We start from the raw sequence: 18,292 nt of genomic DNA on the forward strand, positions 1-18,292 counted from the left end.
ACCATAGCTTATTTGAGAATTCTGCTTAAAGCCGTAACTAGAAATTCTGATCCTCTCTAGTTTGAAATCCTACTATGATTAACTACAAATTACCAAGTGTTTGGTAAGTTACTAAGGAAACTAAGCATTTCTTATGCATAAAACTTTAGAATGGTTACTGTAAGAATAAAATATTAGAAAGGATGTTTTCCTTAGATGAGTGATAAAATCCAAGCATCAGAATGCATTCAGCTTAGAAAACCATGAATTCTTCCCACATGACAACCGCTATTCCAGGGTTCCTCTTTCAGCCTTGTAAATTTAATCACAGGGAGGTTTCTAGTTATGTACTAATTTGATTTATAAAGATAGTCAGGTATTTGGAAATTAGGTATTTCTTTTACCTCTGGAATTTTTCTACAACTATTACCACTCCCACTGTTGCATCTTTTCCTCTGCTATTTCTTCTTTGTGGAATATTACCCTCTTTTATGAAAATCTGCTATTTATAAAATACTATGATGGGAGTGGGATGTTAGATAAACATTTCTCCTCTGAAATTTACTATCTAGTAAAAAAAGAGAAATGTAATATATAAAGAACTAATTATAATAAAATAATCCATTTACAAGAGAGATACGAATGAAATGTTAGCAGATCATAGGGGAAGGAAAATGGAGTTCTAACTAGAGGAAGTATGAAAGACCTTGAGGAAGAAATGCCATTTGAAAAGCACCTACAGGCCGGGCGCGGTGGCTCAAGCCTGTAATCCCAGCACTTTGGGAGGCCGAGGCGGGTGGATCACGAGGTCAAGCGATCAAGACCATCCTGGTCAACATGGTGAAACCCCGTCTCCACTAAAAATACAAACAATTAGCTGGGCATGGTGGCGCGGGCCTGTAATCCCAGCTACTCAGGAGGCTGAGGCAGGAGAATTGCCTGAGCCCAGGAGGCGGAGGTTGCAGTGAGCCGAGATCGCACCATTGCACTCCAGCCTAGGTAACAAAAGCGAAATTCAGTCTCAAAAAAAAAAAAAAGAAAGAAAGAAAGAAAGAAAGAAAAGCACCTACAAGTACAGGCAGTATCATGAAAGATTAAGAAGGGAATGAGATTTCAGAGAATATCGACTGAACAAAAAATTAGATACTGCGGGGCGCGGTGGCTCAAGCCTGTAATCACAGCACTTTGGGAGGCCGAGGCGGGCAGATCACGAGGTCAAGAGATCGAGACCATCCTGGTCAACATGGTGAAACCCCATCTCTACTAAAAATACAAAAAATTAGCTGGGCATGGTGGTGCATGCCTGTAATCCCAGCTACTCAGGAGGCTGAGGCAGGAGAATTGCCTGAACCCAGGAGGCGGAGGTTGCGGTGAGCCGAGATCGCGCCATTGCACTCCAGCCTGGGTAACAAGAGCGAAACTCCGTCTCAAAAAAAAAAAAAAAATTAGATATTACAGTAAGTACCAAGTTTCTGAAAATGTATGGCAAGTGGCTCTGCAAAAGAGGAAGGTAAGGTATATTCAAACAAACAAACAAACAAACAAAAAACAAAACACATGTGGTCTAGGCACAGTGGCTTATGCCTGAAATCCCAGCAATTTGGGGGGCTGAGGCAGGTGGACCACGACGTCAGGAGTTCAAGACCAGCCTGACCAACATGGTGAATCGTTGTCTCTACTTAAAAATACAAAAATTAGCCAGGCGTGGTAGCACATGCCTGTAATCCCAGCTACCTGAGAGGCTGAGGCAGGAGAATCACTTCAAGCCAGGAGGTAGAGGTTGCGTTGAGCCAAGATTGCGCCACTACACTCCAGCCTGGGCAGTAAGAGCAAAACTCTGTCTCAAAAATAGTAATAATAAAATAAAAACCTAACATGGGTATAAGTGAATCAAATGAAAAAGAGAACCCAAATTTCATATAAAATACTTTTTTTTTTTTTTTTTTTTTTTAAATTTTATGGTCCCTTCTTCTAACAGGAACATATTTTAGAAAATGCTTTTCTGTTATCTGGATTTGTGAAGAGGAACTTTTTTTTTTTTTTGAGACGGAGTCTCACCGTCACCCAGGCTGCAGTGCAGTGGTGTGATCTCGGCTCACTGTAACCTCTGCCTCCTGGGTTTAGGCAGGAGGCCTTAAACCTCTCCTGCCTCAGCCTCCTGAGTAGCTGGGATTACAGGTATGCACCACCACGCCTGCCTAATTTTTGTATTTTTAGTAGAGATGGGGTTTCACCATTGTTGGCCAGGATGGTCTTAGAACTCCTGACCTCAAGTGATCTGCCCACCTTGGCCTCCCAAAGTGCTGGGATTACAGGTGTGAGCCACTGTGCCCGGCCAGAAAATGGTTTTCAAAATTCATTTTTCTTGAAAAAACTATGAACATGCAATTTTTTTCTTTTTGGCAAATCTTATGACAGCAAAATATGGCATCTTTTGACAGCTTTGACAACAAAACCATAAAGAAAACTGTTGTGTGTGTGGCGAGTGGCAAACAAATATACAAATAAAAAATTTTTAAAAAGAAAAAGAGCCTGAGCACGGTGGCTCACACCTGTAATACCAGCACTTTGGAAGTCCAAGGCAGGCAGATCACCAGGTCAAGAGATTGAGATCATCCAGGCCAACAGGGTGAAACCCTGTCTCTACTAAAAATACAAAAATTAGCTGGGCATGGTGGTGTGCACCTGCAATCCCAACTGCTTGGGGGGTGCTGAGGCAAGAGAATCAGTTGAACCTGGGAGGCAGAGGTTGCAGTGAGCTAAGATCACGCCACTGCACTCCAGCCTGGTGACAGAGCCAGATTCCGTCTAAAAAAAAGAAAAGAAAAGAAAACTGAAGGTTTTACAATTTCCCCAGAGTCTAATTTATAATATTCTAATTGTTTCCTTCTGGAGGGCCTTATCAAAACCTTTATGGATTTTCTCATATTTAATTGCCAACTAGTCTACTCCTGCCATATCCTCATCTATTAATCGCTTTGCATGTGACTGGATCAGTTATTTAACATCCTTTCGTTGCCTTAATGAAACTGTGTATCTTTTACAAGATTTGCAATTTCATTTTCCAAATGATATTGCAATGTATTTGCATTTGTTTTATCTATGTTATCCAACAGTGAGTAAGACAAGATGGGCGAGGATGAATGCTGTGTGAAATACAACGGAATGTACCAGTGGAAATTTATGTTTTTAAGTTTAGTAGTAATATTCTCATAGTAACCTTTTGCTTCTCTAAAGCATTTCTGTAACTCCAGACTCAAAAATGAACACATGGATAAAGAGGATGTCTTGTATTTGTAAGTATCTTTAGCATAATGATAAAGCACACAGGTTTAAGTAACAGAGGTTGGTATGTATACTGACTTCCAAAGTAATGACTTTTTTCAGTTTTCTTCATCTGTAAAACAGGGATAATCACTGGACTGTTTAGGATTAAATGAAATGCATGTACTATGACTAGCTAGCACATAGTAAATGCTCAATAAATGTTAGCTAACGGGTTCTTTAATAATTCCATCCATCAAAATAAAGAAAAACTGTAAGACACAGCTCTTAAATAAAAGGGATGATGAATAATCAGGCCAATTTGTCTTTCCATCTTACCGTAAAATTAAGACAAAATGTTTCCTCTATGTCATCTTCTGGATAATCCAGTAATTGTTGCATGCTTCTGCAAAATAATATATATGTTTCTTAGAGCAAAATCACCATTGGGTATTTTGACTATTTTACTTATGAATATGTATATACTTCTCATTTGCTTAAAGTCCTTTTTGTCAATTTGTAATTATATATATTTTTTCAAAATAGTGAATAAACAATGGCAAACTTATAAACGACGCTGAAGGAAAAATATTAGACAAAGGTTCTTATCACGTTTCTGAATGCAAAAGGCCATGTATCCACTTATTTTAACGTTTTTCCTTATTTTATTTTATTTTCCCAAGATGGAGTCTTGCTCTGTTGCCCAGGCTGGAATGCAGTAGCATGATCTTGGCTCACTGCAACGTCCACCCCCTGGCTTTTTAAGAAATTCTTCTGCCTCAGCCTCCAGAGCAGCTGGGATTATAGGCATGTGCCACCATACCCAACTAATTTTTGTATTTTTAGTAGAGATGAGGTTTCACCATGTTGGTCAGACTCTTCTTGAACTCCTGACCTCGTGATCCGCCTGCTTTGGCCTCCCAAAGTGCTGGGATTATGGGTGTGAACCACCATACCTAGCCCATTTGTCCTTATTTATATACAATTTTTAATCCATTTTATTTAATAAAAATAAATTTCACATATTCAAACTAGGAATGAAGGTTATCAGAAGTAAAAGTCCAAATAAATAATTTAATCACTCTCAGAAAAAACTGCTTTCCTAAGGTGATTACCTGTTATTTGCAAGGTATTATCAAATAACTAAAAAAAAAAATTTTTTTTTTTGAGACAGAGTCTTGCTCTATCGCCCAGGATGGAGTGATACGGTGCAATCTTGGCTCATTGAAACCTCCACCTCCTGGGTTCAAGTGATTCTCTTGCCTCAACCTCCTGAGTAGCTGGGACTACAGGTGTGGGCCACCAAGCCTGGCTAATTTTTTGTAGTTTTAGTATAGATGGGGTTTTGCCATGTTGGTCACACTGGTATCGAACTCCTGACCTCAGGTGATCCATCTGCCTGGGCCTCCCAAAGTGCTAGGATTATAGGTGTGAGCCAAGGCACCAGCCAAATTTAGTCTTTCAATAGAAAATTTTGATCTGAGTAACATAATGGATTTTCCTTTATTAGAGGAGCATTTGTTTTAGTTTTTTTTTCAGAAATTTAAGGAGAACAACAAAAAATATTAATTCATAGAAGGAAAGCTTTCTGTACATTCCCCACTTCTTATCTCCCAAACCCTACTACCTTTTGACTGTTTTGTTGTTTTTTTACAACTAACCTCCCAACATCAGGCATTAGTTCTTTTAAATCATCCAAGGATGGCTTCTTTTTCAGTAGTTTCTTATATAAAGCCAAAGGAAAATGGAGGTCCACAATAGTAAAATTGTAAATAGCTAAGCCACAGATAACACCAATCAAATGGAACAAATCACTGTCTTCGAATGTCTAAAAATATAAGAAAAAGTACAGACATGTCCTCCAAGTTAAAATATTAAATTTTCTATGATTACATAAATATGCTCATAGTATACAATTTGAAGATAGAGAAAAAAGTAATAAAAAAATTAATATCTTGCTGAGATCACACTATACATCACTTTACAACTGTTTTTTCCCAGACATACAAGCATATTCATGTCACTCAACATTAAGTTAATAGGTGAAATAATTACTTTTTTTCTGATTTAAAAATACACATTTGAAATTTGGAAAACAAAAAAAAAACATAAGAAAGAAAATGATAAACACCTGTAAACCAATCACTCGGGAATAATGATCAAAAATTTTGTGTGTATTTCCACCTACAATAAGCTCAGAAAAATAATTTTAATATGCTGTATTTAAGATTTTATCTCATTTTCTAATTACAATATGAGTATTATGTCATTAAATGTTCTTCTAAAACATGACTTTTTTTGTTTGCTTTTTTGAGACAGGGTCTCCCTCTGTCACTCAGGCTGGAGTGCAGTGGTGTGGTCTCCGCTCACTGCAATGTATGCCTCCTGGGTTCAAGTGATTCTCCTGCCTCAGCCTCCTGAGTAAGTGAGATTACAGGTGTGCGCCACCACAGCCCGGCTAATTTTTGTATTTTTAGTAGAGATGGGGTTTCACCATATTGGTCAGGCTGATCTTGAACTCCTGACCTCAGGTGATTCCACCTCCCAGAGTGCTGGGATTACAGGCATGAGCTACCACGTCTGCTCAAAACATGACTTTTTTTTTTTTTTTTTTTTTGAGACAGAGTTTCGCTCTTGTTACCCAGGCTGGAGTGCAATGGTGCGAAATCAGCTCACCGCAACCTCCGCCTCCTGGGTTCAGGCAATTCTCCTGCCTCAGCCTCCTGAGTGTAGCTGGGATTACAGGCAGGCGCCACCATGCCCAGCTAATTTTTTGTATTTTTAGTAGAGACGGGGTTTCACCTTGTTGACCAGGATGGTCTCGATCTCTTGACCTCATGATCCACCCGCCTCGGCCTCCCAAAGTGCTGGGATTACAGGCTTGAGCCACCGCGCCCGGCCTCAAAACATGACTTTTTAACGGCTGCATATCGTATCATGAAAGTACAATGAGTTGCTAAATTTAGCTGTTTTACTCTAGTTGGATGTTTAGATTACTGAAACATACTTACACTACTGAAACACTAAAAATGTTTATTTTTTCTCTCATCTTTATAACAGTAATATGTATTTACAGAAAACTAAGCATGATGGCTAAAAATAAATGTTATAAATTAGACCTGGACTTCAGCCTGGTTTGGCAATCTAGCTCTGTGTTTTCAAAGAAGATATATTAAATATAAGTATTTATCTCATATGATTGCTGTGAGGATTACATGGGATAATATATGTTAAACACTTTTAGCACAGTTCTTGAAGCACACATGAAAAGTTCAGTAATTGTCAGTTACACTACCTAGCTAGTAATATTAAAAATAAGATGGGCAACTTTTTGCATATCTTGATCCATAGTTTGAAATATTTCCCTAGGAGAAATTCTACTTCCTAAGGAAAAATTCATAAGTCAAAAGATAGTCAAGCATATTGCTAATCTGTTTTCCTCTACCCCTGTTCCAGTTTGAACTGCTATTTGCAGTACAGGAAAATGTCCCACTCTTCATGTTTTCATCTGTATATATACTCTACACATACACAAACCTAATTTTTGTTTTGAGTTTAAAATGACAACTTGCTTTAGTACACATTTCTATTTGTGATACTGAAAAGCAGAAATATGTGGGTGCTCATGAAATATCTCCTCAGGTACTTGGTCCACTTATCTTTTGGGAGATAGTGTTTTTCTTTTGTATTTGAATTCTTCATATATCAGAAGTATTACTCTGCACCATATTTGTTATATACAACCTAGCCTGTTACATGCTTTTCAATTTTATGTCTTCTGCTATTATGCATAAATGTAACCGTTTTCAGTGGTCAAATTAATCTTTCTCTGCTGTTATGTCTTAATTCTGCTTAAGTTTAGAAAGCTCTTAAATAGAGCAGACTGATTAATGTGTTAATTCCCCCCCCCCACCCCCGAATACAGGAAGAAAAATGGTGTAAGTCCACAGGAAAAAAAAAAAGAGAATAAGAGATGTTAATAACATTTCAAAATATGAAAAGTGGACAAATGGCTGGTAACTGAACCGGTGAAGTAGAAAAAATTGAAATAGTAACTTACAGCTAATATGTGCTACAGGCTCAGGAATTTGAAGTACCAATGCCTGCAACTGCAACATCAGAGGTAGCCAGTTAGCTCAGCTTGTAAACATAAAGACTCTAAAAGGTGGAGGTATTAGAGTGGGGTTGAAACTAGGATACTTGTTTGTTTTGGTGAGCCTGAAGCAAGGCTCTGGAATCTGAGGCAGCTGATAGTCAGGGTGCTACACTGAAAACAAAGGGATCAAATGAAGGTCAGTATAGTTAGTGAACAGGGAGAAGCCTAGCTTCCTTTTCCAGAGTCCAAACCACTACTAAAACACAGACATCCAGGGTTACAACCTTTCTTGAAAACCTGAAGGACAAAATAAACAATATATGCTGACATTTGAGGATTCTCCTTTGAAAGGTACCTACCTAATTACTCTATGGATGGGGCCTGTAGAGTGGGAACAACTTTGCCTTGTGGCTTGGGTGCCAGCAAGGCCACAGTAGAACAGGGCACCAAGTAGATTCCTAAGGATTCTGACTTCAAGGCCTGGCTTTCAGACAGCATTTCTGGACCCAACGGGGACTGAGTGGAACTCTGTGCAATGAAGGAAAGAACACAAGCTTGTCTGGCTTCACCACCTGCTGACTGCAGAGCCCTAGGGCCTTGAGCAAACACAAGCAGTAGCCAGGCAGTGGTTACCATGAGCCCTAGGTGAGACCCAGTGCAGAGCTGGCTTCAGGTCTAACCCACTGCAGTCCCAGTGGTGGTAGCCACAAAGGTGCTGGTGTCACTTCTCACCCAGCTCCAGAGAGCTCAGCACAGAGAGACTCTATTTGTTTGGGAAAAAATGAGGAAAGAGATCAAGAGTCTCTGCCTGGTGATCCAGAGGACTATTCTGAATCTTATCCAAGACCAGGCAGTACCTCTTACTTTACAAGAGACAGTGCTATTGGGCTTGGGGTGCTTCCTAATGCAGATATGGCTGTAATGACCAAAAACTTCGAACACAACACCCAAGTCCCTCCGAATACCTGGAAAGCCTTCCCAAGAAGGATGAGTACAAACAAAACCAGACTGTGAAGACTACAATAAATACTTAACTCTTCAATGCCCAGACACCAATGAACAATCACAAGCATCACAGTCATCCAGGAAAACATGACTTCATCAAATGAACTAAATAAGGCACCAGTGACCAGTCAAGGACAGACAGAGATATGTGACCTTTCAGTCAGACAGAGAATTCAAAATAGCTGTTCTGAGGAAAAATAAATTCAAGATAACACACAGAAGGTATTCAGAACCCTATCAGATAAGTTTAACAAAGAGATTAAAAAGAATCAAGCAGAAATTCTAGAGTTGAAAAATGCAACTGACATACTGAAGAATAACACATCAGTATCTCTCAACAGTGGAATTGATCAAGAAAAAGAAACAATTAGTGAGCTTGAAGACAGGCTATTTCAATGTACACAATCAGAGGAGACAAAAGAAAAACCAGTAAAAAAGAATGAAGCACTCTTACAAGATCTAGAGAATCACCTCAAAAGGGCAAATCAAAGAGTTATTGGCCTTAAAGAGGAGGTAGAGAAAGAAATGGGACAGAAAGTTTGTTCAAAGGGATAAAAACAGTGAACATCCCAAACCTAGGGAAAGATATCAATATTCAAGTACAAGAAAGTTATAGAACACCAAGCAAATTTAGCCCAAGTAAGACTACTTCAAGATATTTAATAATCAAACTCCCAAAGGTCAAGGATAAAGCAAGAGAGTTCATTTGGTGAGGCCATGTTTTCCTGAATGGTTGTGATGCTTGTGGATGTTTGTTGGTGTCTGGGCACTGAAGAGTTAAGTATTTACTGTAGTCTTCACAGTCTGGTTTAGTTTGTACTCATCCTTCTTGGGAAGGCTTTCCAGGTATTCGGAGGGACTTGGGTGTTGTGATCTAAGTTTTTGGTCATTACAGCCGTCTCTGCATCAGGAGGCAGTAAGAGAAAAGAAACAACAGACAATGGAGCTCAGTACATCTGGCAGCAGACTTTTCAGTGGAAACCTTACAAGCCAGGAGAATGGCATGACATATTTAAAGTTGAAGGAAAAAACTTGAATAGTATATATATCCAGTGAGAATATCCTTCAAACATGATCAGATTCATTCAAACAGATCATTCAAACAGAAAATCAATGAAGAAACATTGGTCTTAATCTGCACTATAGACCAAATGGACCTAATAGATATTTATAGAACATTTCATCCAGCAGCTGAAGAATATACATTGTTCTCTGCAGTATATGAATCATTCTCAAGGATGGACCATATATTAGACCACAAAACAAGTCTTGCTTTAGGTCCAAAGACAGAAATAGGTTCAAAGTTAAGGTTTGGAAAATAGTTATTCCAGGTAAATAGTAACAAAAGAGAGCTTGAGAAACTATACTAATAACAGACAAAATAGTAAGATGCAAAACTGATATGAGACAAAGAGAAATATTGATAACAGGGTCAATTCATCAGGAAGATATAACAATTATAAATACTTATGAACCTAACAACACAGCTCCAAAATATATAAGGCAAAAACTGACAGAATCAAAGGGAGGCATGCATGAACCACGGCACCCAGCCAAACACACCTTCTTTTTAAGTGTACATGGAACATCTTCTAGGATAGACCATGTATTAGGTCACAAAACTTCTGACCTAATTTTAAATTTTAAAAAGACTAAAATCATAAAAAGTTATCCTTTCATATCATAATGAAACGAAACTAGAAATAACAAAAGGAAATCTGAAAAATTCACAAATATATGGAAATTAAACAATACACTCTTAAACAACCAAAGGATCAAAGAAGAAATCACAAGGGAAATTAGAAAATACTTAGAGGCTAATGAAAACACAGCATACTACAACTTATAGGATGTGAAAATAGCAGTGTTCAGAGGGAAACTAATAGTTGTAAACACTTAAACTAAATCATCATCATCATCATCATCATCATCATCTCAAGTCAATAACCTAAGTTTATAGCCTAAGGAACTACGAACAAACTATACCCAAAGCTAGCAGATGGAAAAAACTAAATATTAAAGCACTGATACATGAATTAGAGAATCGAAAAATAATACACAACCCAGAATCTACAAAGAACTCCAGCAAAGCAGCAAGAAAAAAAAATCCTATCAAAAAGTGGGCTAAGGACATGAATAGACAATTCTCAAAAGGAGATACACAAATGGCAAAAAAAAAAGAAAAGAAAAGAAAAGAAAAAAAAGGGCCAGGCACAGTGGCTCATACTTATAATCCCAGCACTTTGGGAGGCTGAGGTGGGTGGATCATGAGAGTCTGAGACCAGCCTGACCAATATGGTGAAACCCTGTCTCTACTAAAAATATAAAAAATTAGCTGCACATAGTGGTGGGTGCCTGTAGTCCCAGCTGCTTGGGAGGCTGAGGCAGGAGAATGGCTTGAACCCGGGAGGCAGAGGTTGCAGTGAGCCGAGATCATGCCACTGCACTCCAGCCTGGATGACAGAGCAAGACTCTAACCTCAGGAAAAAAAAAAAAAAAAAAGAAAAGAAAAGAAAAAGAAAAACTGCTAAACATCACTAATGATCAGGGAAATTCAAACGAAAACCACAATACAATACCACCTTATTCCTGCAGGAATGGCCATAATAAAATAATTTTTTAAAAAAGATGTTGGCGTGGATGTGGTGAAAAGGAAACACTTCTACACTGTTGGTGGGAATGTAAACTAGTACCGCTACGATGGAAAACATTGTGGAGATTCCTTAAAGAACGAAAAGTAGGCCAGGCGTGGTGGCTCATGCCTGTCATCACAGCACTTTGGGAGGCTGAGGTAGTGAATCACCTGAGGTCAGGAGTTCAAGACCAGCCTGGTGGACATGATGATACACTGTCTTTACTAAAAATAAAAAAATTATCTGGGCATGGTAGGGCACGCATATAGTTCAGCCACTTGGGAGGCTGAGGCAAAAGACTGGCTTGAACATGGGAGGTAGATGTTGCAGTGAGCCGAGACTATGCCAGTGAATTCCAGCCTGGGTGACAGAGCAAGACTCCATTTCATACCCCCTCCAAAAATAAATACAAATTTTAAAAAGAACGAAAAGTAGATTTACCATTTGATCCAGCAATCCCACTACTGGGTATTTACCCAGAGGAAAAGAAGTTATTTTTACAAAAACGATAATTGCACATCCACGTTTATAGCGGCACAATTTGCAACTGCAAAAATAATGGAACCAGCCCAAACATGCATCAATCAGTAAGTGGATAAAAAAATTTGGTATATATGTATACCATGGAATACTACTCAGCCATAAAATGGAACGAAATAATGGCATTCAGAGACACTTGGATGGAATTGGAAACCATCATCCTCAGTGAAATAACTCAGGAATGGGAAACCAAACATTGTACGTTCTCACTCATAAGTGGGAGCTAAGCTGTGAGGATGCAAGTGCATGAGATACAATGGACTTTGGGGACATGAGAGAAAGGGTGGTAGCAGGTGAGGGATAAAATACTACGCATTGGGTACAGTGTACACTGCTCGGGTGATGGGTGCACCAAAATCTCAGAAATCACCACTAAAGAACTATTCATGTAACCAAACACCACCTGTTTCCCAAAAACCTACTGAAATTTAAAAAAACCTATTATTTCCCTGCATCATTTTTCCTCTTAACTTCACCTTTAATGAACAATCTGTGAGTTCTGTTGTTTAACTTTGTACTTGCAGTTAAGTGTTGGTATTTTAAACAAATTAATGCTGACTTTCGCTGACTCCCCTCCACTTTTTTTTTTTTTTTTTTTTTTGAGACAAAATCTCACTCTGTCACCCAGGCTGGAGTGCAGTGGCACGATCTCGGCTTACTGCAACCTCTGCCTCCCAGGTTCAAGTGATTCTTCTGCCTCAGCCTCCTGAGTAGCTGGGATTACAGGTGCATGCCACCATGCCCAGCTGATATTTTTATATTTAGTAGAGATGGGGCCAGGCTGGTCTTGAACACCTGACCTTGTGATCTGCCTGCCTCAGCCTCCCAAAGTGCTGGGATTACAGGGGTAAGCTTCCTCTTTTCCTATAAAGGCTGCACCCTCTGGATGTATTTCAGTGAGTATACTAATTCCTGCCTCTATAAAACATTTACTTTTACTTAAAAAAAAAAGAAAAAAGAAAAATAATACACAGAAGCAACAAAGCCAAAAGTTGGTTGTTTTAAAAGGTCAACAAAGTGACAAATCTTTAGCTAGACTGACCAAGAGAAAAAGAAGATTCAAATGACTAAAATCAGGAATGAAAGTGGAGCCATTACTACTTTACGGAAATAAAATTATAGAAAACATTATGAGCAATTGTATGCCAACAAAATAGATAACCTAGAGGAAATGGACACATTCATAGAAATCGACAAACTAGTTGTCCTTTGATATTCATGGGGGATTGGTTCCAGGACCTGCAGCAAATACCAAAATTCGAGGATACTCAAGTCCCTGATATAAAATGATACAGAGTATTTGCATATAACGTATCACATCATCTTGTATATTTTAAATAATCTCTAAATTACTTATAATACCAAATACAATGTGTTATGTGAATAGTTGTTATCCTATATTGTATAAGGAATAACGACAAAAAGTCTGTTACATGTTCAGTACAGATGCAATTTTTTTCTGAATATTTTTATCTGTGATTAGTTGAATCCACAGATATGAAATCCACGGATACAAAGGGCCAAGTGAACTCAGCTGACACTACAAAAATACTAGAAAATCTGAATAAACCCATAACAATTAAAGAGATTAAATCTATAATTTAAAAATCTGCCAACAAAGAAAAGCCAAGAACAGACTCTACCAAACATTTAAAGGAGAAGTAACACCAATTCTTAAACTCTTCCATAAAATCAAAGCAGAGGGAATATTTTCTAAACCATTCTATGACACCATCACTATCAAAATATCAAAGCCAGAAAAGGACCTTGCACACATACTCCCCAAACAAAAAAACAGTAAACAAACAAAAATTCAACCCTACAAACCAATATTCTTTATGAACATAGATCTGAAAATTGTCAACAAAATATTGCACTTCGAGAGTCTGAGGTGGGTGGATCACTTGAGGTCAGGAGTTTGAGACCAGCCTGGCTAATAAGGTCAAACTCCGTCTCTACCAAACATATAAAAAACTAGCCGGGTATGGTGGGCATGCCTGTAATCCCAGATACTCAGGAGGCCAAGGCAGGAGAATTGCTTGAACCCAGGAGGCGGAGTTTGCAGTGAACCAAGATTGTGCCACTGCACTCCAGCCTGAGTGACAGAGTGAGACTCCATCTCAAAACAAACAAACAAACAAACAAAAAACAAAAAATAAAACAAAGCCAAAAAAAAAAAAAAGGATTATATAAAAGACTATCTCCAATAGTCTTTCATGATAAAAATGCTTAACAAAGTAGGGAAAGAAGGGAATTTCCTTAACATCATAAAGGCAATTTGGGAAAAGTGCACAGGTAACATTTACTATTATGCCTTTTCTGAGATGGTGATCCAGTATTATCTGAGGTCGAGCTTTTGACCAGTGCAGCCTGAAGACTGGATATATATAGGGGAGATTTAAGTAAAAACCCTAAAGATGATGGCAGTAAGGTTTCTCATAGATGATCAAAGTTATATACATAATATGGAAAGGGAGAAGGCTAGAGTAAATTCTTTCGTGTTTGAATAGAATTAGAAGTATCAGTTTGATTACATGGTCTTCAACATATATATACGACTCTAAATATAGATATGTCTATGTATGCATATGTGTATACACACATACAGTTCCTAGTTCTGTCAGCTCAAAGAACCCAGAACTACTGACTCTCTGGAAACATTAAGTACACTTAGCACCCAGAGCCTGATTTCTAAATACCATTTTCCACTTAAAAAAGACACGGTTCTTATGAAAAAATGGCTAATGCCAGGGCTGGGGTGGAGGAAACATAAGATGATCCTGGAATGTTTACTGTACCAAATGTAAAGAAATGCTTAAAAAGTAATGGAGATATGTCAGGAATACACCAAAGGGTAGAGCCAGCTCTAAAGGGCTCTCACCAGCCAAGTTGAGATATAAATGAAAATGTCCCACAGAGATTCATGATAAAGCTTGTTACAACTGCCCCTCCCTTGGTCTCAAAACATCCTCTTTGAAAAACTGCCTAAAGCGCAGACAGAACTCTATGTTTCTGGCAAGACAGGCCCCAACCTCATATGCTCTCTCAAATTCTACCTGTTACACCACTATAAACTTCCTGATTTCTCTATAAAGAGAGCAGTGCCAGGAAGGAGGCTAGAATTTGAGCAGACTGTCCACTTACCTCAGAGCCCCTTAGGACTAACTCCATCATGTCTTCTATGCCTGTTTACCGACCAAATACAAAGCCACAAAACTCATACATTATTCCTATACCCACATCCATACGGCATTGTGAGATGCACTCAAGTCTGACACAATTTTATGACTGTCCTTGCTCCACCAAACCCTTTCACTGTTTGTCCTGGAATTCACAATCTACCATTTGGAAAACTGCTTGTATCATAAACTCCAATTTTGTTCCCCTTTTTGTCTAAGAAAACAAGACTATCTCTTGAGGACACCATTTTCTCTGCAGCTCTCACAAATGGTGTCACTTTTTTCTTCCAATCCTTCATATGATTGTGTCTGGAGCTAAGGTAGGTCTCCTTGCTCTTTGGTGCTTCTAGACTTCCTTCCATTTGCCATCCTAAAACTTCTGACTCCCCTGAAACACAGGCCTACTGACTATATTCCCTGCTACTGTTTCTTGGGTAGTTGTATAAAAAACCTTCCACAAGTCCTTCACTCACAGACTTTGGCACTATCTTTTCTTTCTCTACCACTATTTCTGTTATTGTTTTTGGCAAAATATCCAGACAAAAAAAATGCACGTAACACATTAGCCTCTCAGTTCCTGGTCCTGTCTGTTTCCAACAATCTTGTTCTCCACCACACCTCAACATCCATTTCCATGGTTATATCTTACATTCAACTATAATACCACAATACTCAATTTCAAGCGTTTTGTAACTAACCATCACCTCTGACTTCGTATCTCAGTCTCTCAATACAACTCCATCATCAACTACAATCTGTTTATCTATTTGTCCAAACCAAGCTCACACAACGCTGAAATTCCATAATCCCTCACTCTAATAACTCCTTTTCCCTTTACTTCCTTCTGTGTTACATTCACCTGCTAAAACCAAACACTGGTTAAAATCAACTGTTGGTCTTGTCCTTACCTCTATGCAAATAGCTAAATGTGACTAAAGAGAAAAAACACAACTATGCCAACTGGTCTCCTTTTAAATTTATAAACATAAATTTCAAGTGGGCCTTCAAGGCTGCCAGTCTAATCTTGTATTTATTTACATGAACAATGTATTTTTTCATTTCTCAAAGTGATAACTTCACAACTTCTCCCATCTCCAAGTCCCTAGAATTTTAACTTTTTTTCTTATACTGCTAATAACGCTGCATCTTATTTCACTATAAAAAATAGAAATAATTTCAAGCAAACTTTCACAACCTCCTACCATCAACTATATCAAGTGATTTGCATTTACATATGTATGTACTTGGTTTTCCTTCCCATATTAGGTCATTCTTGCATTGCTATAAAGAAATACCTAAGACTGTGGAATTTATAAAGAAAAGAGGTTTAATTGGCTCACAGTTCTGCAGGCTATTCAGAAAGCATGGCACCACCATCTGCTTGGCTTCTTGGGAAGCCCCAGGAAGATTTTACTCGCTGCAGAAGGCTAAGGTGGGAGCTCGCACATCACATGACCAAAGCAGAAGCAAGAGAATGAGGGTGGAAGAGAGGTGCCATACACTTTTTTTGGTTTTTTTTGAGACGGAATCTCGCTCTGTTGCCCAGGCTAGAGTGCAATGGTGTGATCTTGGCTCACTGCAACCTCTGCCTCCCGAGTTCAAGCGATTCTCCCGCCTCAGCCTCCAATGTTGCTGAGATTACAGGCGCATGACACCATGCCCAACTAATTTTTGTATTTTTAGTAGAGACGTGGTTTCATCATGTTGGTCAGGCTGCTCTCTATCTCCTGACCTCTTAATCTGCCCACCTCAGCCTCCCAAAGTGCTAGGATTACAGGCTTGAGCCATCATGTCTGGCCAGTGCCATACACTTTTAAACAATCAGATTTTATGAGAACTGACTCACTACTGGGAGGACAGACCAAGCTATAAGGGATCTGCCCCCAGGACCCAAACACCTCCAACCAGGCCCCACCTCCAACACTGGGGATTACATCTCAACATGAGATCTGGAGGGGATATCCAAACTATATCACCTCCCGATATGGATCTACGTGTCCACAATACATCCTCTGACAAGTACACTAAACCCCATCCTGTCTTCACAACTTAAGGACCCTACTCCTGCAACTGATATCCATCCCTTCTTTCATTACTGATTTTCCATTTTCTGAGTAATTAATCACATCACACTCCAGTTTTTCACCTAAAATAAGATACCCATACTTGATAAAGGAAAAAATATGTATAGTATACTATTACTTTTAAAAATACTTATTTTAAAAATTTATTTATTTATTTATTGAGACAGAGTCTTACTCTGTTGCTCAGGCTGAAGGGCAGTGGTGTTATCTCAGCTCACTGCAACTTCTGCCTCCCCGTTCAAGCAATTCTCCCTGACTTAGCCACCCAAGTAGCTGGGATTACAAGAGCCTGCCACCACACCCAGCTAATTTTTATATTTTTAGTAAGAGATGGGGTGGTTTCACCCTGTTGGCCAGGCTGGTCTCGAACTCCTGACCTCAGGTGATCCACTCACCTCAACCTCCCAAAGAGCTGGGATTACAGGTGTGAGCCACTGTGCCTGGCCAAAGAATACTTATTTTAAGATACCTTAAAGACTCATAAATTACACAAATAATATAAAGAACTCCCATGTACCCTTCACTCAATTTTCTCCAGTGGTAACAGCTTACATAACCATTGTTAAAACCAGGAAAATGACATTGGTATGTAATATATTGCTATCTACATATATATATTTTTAAGGAGGATAGCCCATACCTTTTCAAAAGATCACCTATAGGGTGGAGAAAACAGGGTGGAGCTTGACTTCTTTGAATGTAACTTATTTTGTAGATTGGACTTTGGAACTATGTAGATATTTTACATTATTGTAAAACTAAATTGAATTTGAACAAGCAATCCCTAAAAACAGGTTAACTTAAATGAGTATTCACTTGGTGGCATAACCATAGAGTGTAACAACTGTAAATGATATCAAAACTCTATCATCTGGTTGTCTATCTGTATTAGGGTATACCCTATGGATAAAAAGAACTGAAAAACAATTTTAAAAATTTTAGTAATCATAATGTCAGTGGTAAGGTTGGTAGTTTTAGGTAGTAAATGTGTAAGATAAGTCTGGGACATTCTGCCATAGTAAATATATAAGGTAGCAAGAAAGCTACCAAAAAGTATATAAGCTGTTTCAAAAGGCCTCGGGCACCAACCTTAAGAGCTCTCCTTGAACAAAGATGGGATAATATGAGCATCAATAAAGACAATAACTGCAGTGGATTGAAACACTCCAAGTATGTTTAAACCCATGAATACACGATAGTTGAAAGCAAAACAAAAAAATGAATTATTACCAATGGACTATGCTAATGAACCAATTCATTCTTTTGAAAAATTGGTTAACTAAATAGAATCCTTTCCCATGAACTAAGAAATCAAAAAATGTGAGGAAATTTCTCTATAGAGAAGTATCCAAGCTAATAAATGAAAAAGAAATCTTAGAGGAACACAACATTTTGCAACTCCTAATGAATTAATGAGTCTAGGCACTGAGCACAAATGACTGCTAACATCATGTAAGACAGCCAGCCTCCAAGCAGAATGATTCAATATTACATCAAGGTTTTTATAACCAA

General features: G+C 38.5%; 1 protein-coding gene across 7 annotated transcripts in view; it reads right to left on the reverse strand.

Annotated features, from left to right (window-relative positions):
* Positions 1–18,292, reverse strand: part of HERC4 (HECT and RLD domain containing E3 ubiquitin protein ligase 4) — a 147,359-nt gene that overhangs the window by 13,441 nt on the left and 115,626 nt on the right. For all 7 annotated transcript variants that reach the window (XM_003928678.4, XM_003928679.4, XM_074382299.1 and 4 more), the window contains 2 exons: positions 4,905–5,071; positions 3,583–3,649 (listed from right to left, as the gene is read on the reverse strand). In XM_003928678.4, the coding sequence (XP_003928727.1) occupies positions 3,583–3,649; positions 4,905–5,071 (234 nt within the window). The remainder of the gene's footprint in view (positions 1–3,582; positions 3,650–4,904; positions 5,072–18,292) is intronic.

The sequence above is a fragment of the Saimiri boliviensis genome, chromosome 12, assembly GCF_048565385.1.
Source record: "Saimiri boliviensis isolate mSaiBol1 chromosome 12, mSaiBol1.pri, whole genome shotgun sequence".
NCBI lineage: Eukaryota > Metazoa > Chordata > Mammalia > Primates > Cebidae > Saimiri > Saimiri boliviensis.